The sequence below is a fragment of the Mastomys coucha genome, unplaced genomic scaffold (assembly GCF_008632895.1).
Source record: "Mastomys coucha isolate ucsf_1 unplaced genomic scaffold, UCSF_Mcou_1 pScaffold21, whole genome shotgun sequence".
NCBI classification, from domain to species: domain Eukaryota; kingdom Metazoa; phylum Chordata; class Mammalia; order Rodentia; family Muridae; genus Mastomys; species Mastomys coucha.
In genome coordinates, this window is record NW_022196904.1 from 95,590,882 (window position 1) to 95,599,829 (window position 8,948).

The 8,948-nt window shown below is 39.2% G+C and overlaps 2 protein-coding genes across 2 annotated transcripts in view; both read left to right on the forward strand.

Moving 5' to 3' along the window:
- Nucleotides 1–332: 332 nt before the first annotated feature.
- On the forward strand, nucleotides 333–5,516 carry LOC116102745 (olfactory receptor 2AG2-like). The gene is made up of 4 exons (XM_031387768.1): nucleotides 333–367; nucleotides 1,262–1,472; nucleotides 2,394–2,460; nucleotides 4,436–5,516. The coding sequence occupies exon 4, from the start codon at nucleotides 4,458–4,460 to the stop codon at nucleotides 5,406–5,408; it is 951 nt and encodes a 316-aa protein (XP_031243628.1). The 5' UTR covers nucleotides 333–367; nucleotides 1,262–1,472; nucleotides 2,394–2,460; nucleotides 4,436–4,457; the 3' UTR covers nucleotides 5,409–5,516.
- Nucleotides 4,725–8,948, forward strand: part of LOC116102746 (olfactory receptor 2AG1-like) — a 42,915-nt gene continuing 38,691 nt past the window's right edge. The window contains exon 1 of the mRNA XM_031387772.1: nucleotides 4,725–4,822. The gene's annotated coding sequence lies outside the window, so the exon portion shown is untranslated. The remainder of the gene's footprint in view (nucleotides 4,823–8,948) is intronic.

The following is an 8,948-nucleotide window of genomic DNA, read 5'->3' on the forward strand; positions in this document are numbered from 1 at the left end:
ATTATAACTTTTTTACTGTATCACACTTAGTGTATGTTCCCTAATAACTTCTATTTTACAATATTACACTGGTTAGAATCTAATATCTGGAGAGTCTGAGTCCTTTCTGATGAAGAGGAAAGGCAATTTATCAGAGTAAACTCACTGTTCCTGGGGCCCCTGGATGAACTTGGAGGGCATGGCCCAAAATATGGGATGTCCTCTTGATCCATCTTACTCTCATTACACCAATGAGGTGGTTTCTGTGTATTATTCCTAGAACTCTGAGTATTTGAGCCCTGTAGCAACAACTTACTTAACAAGCACATGACCACCTGAGCACATGCAGGAGTAGAGAGCAGAAACAGGACTTAGCCGGAATAGTAAGGTCTCAGTGTCAATCCTTCTTAAAGATAAATAAAAGATAATCTGATATTAGCTAATATATTCAACTACCTCTTGAATCTTAACAAGCCTCACAAAAGTCACAAGAAAATGTACAAGAAAAAGTAGAGATTAGAGCATGCCACAGGACATCCTTTGTAACTTGAAAAATGCTACACAGAGGACCTTTGCAATTTGGGTCAAGTCCTGGCACTATCTCTCTAGTTGGAAACTGCTGAGCAAGACAATGTTGGGCAAAAAAACTGAGACTTATAGCCAATTCAACAGATGACATGTACAAAAGTGATATGATAAATGACATGCCTGGAGGATTCATTAAAATCCAGATTCTGTGAGCAGCATTACTGGGGAGGTCATGTCATCTGGGAGGATGACACTGTCAAACCTCCCTCAGGACAAAGCTTGGGTTCATTGTTGCCCCAGGGATGATGAAACTAGACAATTGTACGTATTCCTTAAGCAGTTCTACCCACTCCTCTTTTTTCAAATTCCTACAGTGCTTTTCTTATACCGTAGACACTTATAGGTGAGAAGATATGAGAATCTGAGGATATGGTTTAAAATAATTCAGATTTGTTGTTTGCTGTCTTGATGATAGCTATTTTAAGTTGAGGTGACATGGAATCTCTGCTTACTGTTGATTTGTATTTCAAAGCTAGCTAAGCATGATGGACATTACTCCTTTTTTTTTCTTTTTCTTTTTTAGCTTTTCAAGATAGGTTTTCCCCGTGTAGCCCTGGCTGTCCTGGAACTCACTCTGTAGACCAGGCTAGCCTCGAACTCAGAAATCCACCTGCCTCTGCCTCCCAAGGCTGGGATTAAAGGTGTGTGCCACCACTGCCCAGCCTACTCCTTCTGAATCAATGTCTGCTTGCAGATCTCAGAAGGAAAACATGCTGAGGGATTCAGCCTATTCTTTTCCAAGTTCTTGCCCTGGATCTCATCTCCTTCACAGCAAGGACTGGCAACAGCAGTGACTGTAGGGCCATTTGACTGTGATCTTAGTGTCAGCCACACAAGATCTGAAGAGTGCCCCACCAGAAGAAACGCCTCTCTTTTCTTGAGCACCTTGAACATTTGTGTTGGAGGTAAGGGCTCTGTCTTTGATAGGCAATATGTGGGAGTTGTAAGTTTTATAATACAATATCATAAACTCCCCGCCCCTAATAGAGTCTCTTTTCCTCGTTCTTCAGACCCCAGTCTTTGTATCTTTACTCTAGACATGATATATTAGAACCACTTTGAATGTTTGCAGATACTTGCAATTATTCTTGCTTTCTGGATAAACCTGTGATACTAGAATTCATGATGCTGGTTGGATGATAAAACTCAGAATTTAGTTTCTGCATACATGGATGTTCTTACGCTCCTGGCATCTGAATCACCCTCAGATGAATATTACCACTAAGATGGCTACATATCTGCTTGACATTGAAAATAATTCAAAAAAGCCAATTGAAAACAACTTTTTAATTTAAATATCCTGAGCAATGAAACAGGAGACAAAGTTATGAAAACATGTTTCCAAAATTTTAGTTCCATTTCTTTTATTTCCTCTGGCAATTTCCATGATTTGGAGAGAATATCTTGTGTATTGTATTGATGTGTCACCTGTCAATTAAAAATGTTTATGGCTTAGGCAGGAAATAGGATGTATGATGTCTAGGAAAAGAAAGAACTCTGGGATAGAGCCAGCCACATGGCAGAATGCAGATTAAAATATATGGGTTATCTAAGGCTATGATTCCAGTTAGAGAAGAACCTAGCTATATGGCCAACATATTTATAAATATATTTTTAGTCTGAGTCTTATTTCTAAAAGCATTGGCCTGGGAGGAAGAACCTAAAGTTCTACAACATGGAGTACAGAAATGCCCCCTAGTGGTTTTTGATTCTGCTGACAGCTCTTGGTGCGAGGTCATCATACTGCATGCAAATCTATTTTCTAGAAATGAATTCTTTCTCACTAGCCCTGTATGCATGCCCTGATCTTTCTTTATCCTCTAAAGAGGATAAAGTGAAGAGGCAATGATCAGGATAGGAGGAAATCATAAATCTTGATTTAAAGGGAAGTAGGTAAGATTTTGGCCTCACTTATATCACCTTAATACAACCCTGCTCTGTTTTCAGACCTTGAGCAGTAATCTGAAATAATGTCCCAGGTAATTTTCTTCCTCCTTTTGTTTTTCTATCCATAAATTTTCTATAAAATCTATACAAAGGCATATTTTCAAGTCTCACATGTGCCAGAAACACTACACCAAGATGTTTAATTTCTCTTGGTTTAGATAAGCCAAGAGTTTCAGATATGGTTTCTGTGTTAAGACCTGTTTCTGTCTGTTTACTCTGTGGTATAAGATATCATATGATATGACAGAGAGTAAGGGGAGGGCTAGGTACCAAGGAACTGTGAAACCTCATTACTGAGAGGGCATTTCCCAGGCCAGCATCTATACCCAGTTTAGGACATGAAGAGTAGAGGAGGATGTGCTGTACGGCTTTCCCACGCACTGACCTTCATGGTGCTTTCTTCCATCTCCTTTTGCCCTACTGGGCTTTTTGACTTAGCGAGATTCTATTCTTATGTAGCCAACACCTCATGTGATACTTCCTTGGGAAATCCTTTTTGAAACCTCTATTCTATGTTCTACCTATTTAATAGTTTAATTCAACTATCAATAATCAAGATTGTATGATACAGATTTCTGTGTGATATCTTTTCATACTTTCAGAGCTACTTTAGAATCAAGTGCAGTTCCTGATACCACTGTTGTTTCTTAGGAAAATTTGACTGAGTGAGTGAAAAAACAATCAGATCCTATGACCCTTCATATTATGATCCTCTCACTTGAAGGTCATGATCTGAGATGACCAGAGTGGAAACACACAACACAGAAGAAATAAGTACACCTGGTGGAGATACATTTAGTGGTCAGTTTTCTATTTCTCTTTCAGTATGCCTCCTTTTTCTTTTACCTAACTGAAACACATGCATTCCTAAAGTGTAGGTTGTGTAGCTCCCTCCCCCGCTCCCCCCACTCTCTCTCTCTCTCTCTCTCTCTCTCTCTCTCTCTCTCTCTCTCTCTCTCTCTCACACACACACACACACACACACACACACACACACACACTTCATTTCCTTTCCTTTTCAACTTCTTCAGGTGGAACTGTCATGTGAATTCAGTATTTGGCAGGAGCCCTTCCTTCTGGTAACATCTGTGAAGACTATCAACTATTACTTATAGCCATAGTCTTTCTCTAAATCCTACATAACGGTTTGGCTTTGGGCCTCGCCTTGTTGTCTTATTTCTGGGTTTGTCTTATTTTTGTAACTCCCAGCATTTATCATGTGCTATAAATATAGGTATCTGCTGTGCTTCTGTGAAGCCCATCTGATTTTTGTCCACTCCTAAACAAACTTCTTGCTACCACTTTCAGATAAGGAAATGCCTTCTGTCCCACTCTAACCAACCTGTTGATAAGATCTAGTATACCCACCACTTCATTGCTTTTCACTTCTACAGAGTAGTCAGTAAAAGAGAGGAGGGCATTAGTAAAATACAAGAGATAACGTGGTTCAAGGACCAAAGATTTCTCTGGCAAGAAAGCTATCAATTAGATCATCAAGAATAAGCAGAACTCTAGTCAAAGTTAAAAAATAAAAATATTTACAAATTAATCTTAGAAATCTGACTTGTAGTCACAAGTAGACTTTAGCCAGAAACAGAATTTAAATCAATCCCCAGTATGTTTGTTAATATGAAGACAGACTTAAGTATATTTATCTATAAAGTTATTTGTCTGTGTGCATATTATTTAAAACCTTAAGAAAAGGATTATCAATGTTTTTGAGTTCTCAATATGCTGCTACCTATTTAATTGAGAATGTACCAAAATTCAATGAAAACACTCAGAAATCAGAGAATATACTTAGCTAAGAAAAGAAAATATTCTGCAGAGATTCTTGTTGGAAGTCTGAATTACTAGGGTAATTCCAGAGTGGGTTGAATTCCCTTAGAAAGGCTTCTATTAAGAATGCATCTGTTTCTAGGAAGCAGAAAAGGCCACTCGGAATGGAACCCTGGAATTCTACCTTTGGAAGTGGATTCATCTTGGAGGGGATTCTGGATGGCAGTGGCTCTCCTGAACTGCTCTGTGCCACAGTTACATTCCTGTACATGTTGGCACTGACCAGCAATGGAATGCTACTATTGGTCATCACAGTGGATGCCCGGCTTCATGTACCTATGTACCTCCTACTGAGGCAGCTGTCTCTCATTGACCTCCTCTTCACATCAGTTGTAACTCCCAAGGCTGTTATGGATTTTCTGCTCAGAGACAACTCCATATCCTTTGAGGGATGTGCCCTTCAATTGTTCTCAGCAATGACATTGGGTGGTGCAGAGGACCTCCTTCTGGCTTTCATGGCCTATGATAGGTATGTGGCCATTTGTCATCCTCTAAACTACATGATCTTCATGAGTCCAAAGGCCTGCTGGCTCATGGTGGCCACCTCATGGATCCTGGCATCCCTTAGTGCACTAGGTCATACAGCGTACACAATGCACTTCCCTTTCTGCATGTCCCAGGAAATCAGACACCTGCTCTGTGAGGTTCCTCCATTGTTGAAGTTGGCTTGTGCCGACACATCTCAATATGAGCTCATGGTTTATGTGACAGGAGTGATATTTCTATTGCTCCCACTCTCTGCCATCGTCACCTCCTACTCACTAATTCTGTTCACTGTGCTACATATGCCATCAAATGAGGGCAGGAGGAAAGCCCTTGTCACCTGTTCCTCCCACTTGACTGTGGTTGGGATGTTCTATGGGGGTGCCACTTTCATGTATGTGCTGCCCAGTTCCTTCCACAGTCCTAAGCAAGACAATATCATCTCTGTGTTCTATACAATTGTCACACCGGCTTTGAACCCCCTCATTTACAGCCTGAGGAATAAGGAGGTCATCGGAGCTTTTAGAAGGGTTCTGGGGAGACATATTATACCAGCACACTCCACCCTTTAGGAATGATTCATAGCTTCTCTCTGAATATTCCTTCAAACAAATTGCTATTTCGATTATTCTTTAATGTTTTTCTCTTACTTAGATGATATATACACTATTGTGCTTTCATGATATTTTCTATTGTGTAGTTGGTGTGAATTTTTAACTTAATTTTTGACAATTTCATATACAAAATGTTGGAAATTGATACTTAGGTTTTAAACCTGTGTGTCCAGACACCAAAAGTCCTTGTCCCCAATTGTTTTTTGATCTATCAATAAAGATTCCAGAGGCTAATGGCTGGATACAGGTGAAACACTTAGAATTGTGCAGGTAGCACACAGAAAGAATGGAGAGGACTGGGGGAAGAAGAAGGGATCAAGGTAGGGGAAGGAGATAAAGCCAACCAGTCATGTGAGTTTGTGGGTAAGTCGCCACTAGCCCCTTCCCCAATTAGGCTTGGGATAGCAGGGGAAGGTTTAGGAGAGCTCAGCCTTTCAATTAGCCAAGGCATTTTAAAATTTACTGGCGTGTGAGTGTGTGTGTGTATGTGTGTGTGTGTGCGTGTGCGTGTGCGTGTGTGTGCGCGTGTGTGTGTGTGTGTGTGTGTGTGTCTGTGTGTGTGTTTTCCATTCGAGGCTCTGAGACAGCTCCTGGATGGATGCAAACATGTGACTTGCTGAAAGCACAAAGTGGTGCAGCCAAAAACTAACTGCAACAGATGGCCCCAGTACAGTAGGCGAGAATCCACTTTTAAGATTATTTGGAGATTCTATAATGGAATACACACACACAATAATACAGTCTAGGAGTGGGGGCAGAACTGATTTCTCGGTGAGCAGAGCTGAGTAACCTGGCTCCAGCTAGCAAAACTAAAACAAAGGAACACAACCTAGGCCAGGGAGAGCCTCAACTCAGAGATGTTGGAGATACTGCTGTGCAAACAGGCTGTCTGGTTCCCTGAGTGCTAGGAGGGAGGCATTGAGAAATAGACAATAGTCTCTGCTCCATAGTTAGTCTCTACAACTCCTTCCATGGGTATTTTGTTCCTCCTTTTTAGAAGGAACGAAGTATCCACACTTTGGTCTTCCTTTTTCTTGAGTTTCTTGTGGTTCGTGGACTGTATTTTGTGTATTCCGATCTTCCGGGCTAATATCCACTTATCAGAAACTGCTCCACCCCCAGGTGGAGCATATTCTTCCCATATTCAATCATCAAATCTAGACACTATTGTGGATGCTGGCAAGTGCTGACTGACAGGAGACTGATATAGCTGTACCCTGAGAGGCTCTGACAGTGCCCAACTAATACAGAAGTAGAGTCTCACAGCCATCCATTGGACTAAGTACAGGGTCCCCAATGAAGGAGCTAAAGAAAGGACTCAAGGAGCTGAAAGGCATGCAGCACCTTAGGACGAACGAACAACAATATGAACTACCTAGTACCCTCAGAGCTCTCAGGGACTAAACCACCAACCAAAGAGTACACATGGTGGAACTAATGGCTCCAGCAGCATATGTATAGCAGAGGATGGCCAAGTCGGTCATCAATGGGAGGAGAGGCCCTTGGCCCTGTGAAGGTTCTATGCCCTAGTGTAGTGGAATGCCAAGGCTAGTAAGCAGGAGAGAGTGGGGTGGTGAGCAGGGGGAAGGGAACAGGATTTTGTTTTTGTTTTTGTTTTTATTTTTCTTTCTTTCTTTCTTTTTTTTTTGAAGGGGAACCTGGGAAAGGAGATATTGTATGACATGTAAATAAAGAAAAAAACTAATTAAAAAAAAGAGAAATAGACAATAAAGCTGCCTGTCTCAAGCCACCAGATACAGGATAGAGATTTATAAATCTTATTTAACTGTTTTTAAGGATAGAAGGGAATATACAAATTTTGCCCGAGCCATGTTTCCTTCCATGGTTCGAAGCTGATACAAAGATCTTAAGATGAAAGGCAGAAAGCCAGTTGGTAGACATACAGAAATTAATCTCCATAGTAGGGAGGATTTAAGTATACATAGATGTATAAGATATTAAGCATTCAATCTTTAAACATTAGATCGGAAGCAGGAGATAGGGAGCCTAGCCTATCTCAGACAGTAGAAACTTAGGTCTTGAGAATTTATAGAGAGAAAGGGACATACTACAACAACCCCTGCAACACAAATATTGTACTCACATTATTCCCACCTTCATATTTCTTTTTAGTTTCTTATAGTCTTTCTTTGTCATTAGTCAGTTTCCCTAGTAATGGGCTGAACTCCTTCCGTGCTATTTATGAGTCTACTATGCATAGATGCTTTGTTCTTACAATGAGGCTTATGAATATATTTTGACTAAAGCAAACAATTTTGAAATTATAGTGACTTAGTGTGATCATAAAGATAAAGGGTGAAAAAGAAAAACTACCAGCAAAGTCCTCAACATTTGTACTGTACTGCTTTCTACAAGTTGAATTTTGATCAGTCATTTATATCTTTCTATCTTTATCTTGAGATATCATAGGACGTATATTGTAATTGTTTGATTTTCAATTTTCATACTACAGATATAAATGGAGTATGGTCTATGTTTACATTTAATATTCAGAATTATTTTGTAATATTTCTTATGCCTTTCAGTTTTCCAGTCCCTGCTCTTCTTTTTACCTATGAAAGACTCCTTCAGGCTGAAGAACTCATCAAGTAGTATAAATTGTCCTAGATTTCTTTGCCTGAAGATAATATCTCTGTATATCTTTAATTTCTAAAGAATAGTTTTGTTGGTTATATTCATTTTGATTAGAAGATTTTCTTTCATTTGTAACGTCTCTGCTGAGAATTCTAGGTCAGGCAAGCAGTGACATTCTTGTGTATTTTTTCTTTCTGTTTGGAAATATTGTCCTTGTCCTTAACTTACTGAGAATATGATTGTCTTGAGGTGCACTTGGTTTCGTTGATTATAACTGATATTCTTTGACCTTTTACTACCTAGACTTTTCTGTCCTTTAGACTTGGGGAAATTTCTTTTACTATCTCTTTGAACAAACTTTCTATAGACTCGGAATCCCCAAGGCCCCCTTAAAAGCCATAGCAAGAATATATGCTTTTTTGGTGCTATTTCAATGTTCTTGTAACATTTTCACATTATTTCCAAATAACATCTCTTTTATTTCACTGTTTCTCTTGCTGAATTCTGCTTCTGATATATTCTTTTATGGTTTTAATTGCATTTAGTTATACATTTTAGCCCCAGGTTTTCTGATTGATTGCCCTTTAAAAGTTACTTAAATATTTCTGTTGTTTCCTGGGTAGGGTACTAAATTGTTTGTTTTTGTTGGCTGAAGTTCAGTGAGTTTTCTTAAGACAGTTGCTTTGAACTGTTTGTCCAGAAGTTCACCCATGCTAGTTGCTAAAAGTTCTATTTTTAACATCTTTTTTTTTTTTGATTTACAAGGATCGAAAGTTCCTAGTGTTTGCTAATGTACAACATTGTCTGTTCATTAAAGATTGGATATTTATTACAGTCTTCATAACAGTTTACTGATCTCTATTTCTTTCTTTCTTTTCTTTTTTTTTTTTTTTTTTTTTTTTT

Coding starts and splice junctions, on each gene's coding strand:
- LOC116102745 (XM_031387768.1), top strand. CDS start 4,458: ATGGAACCCTGGAATTCTACCTTTGGAAGTGGATTCATCTTGGAGGGG.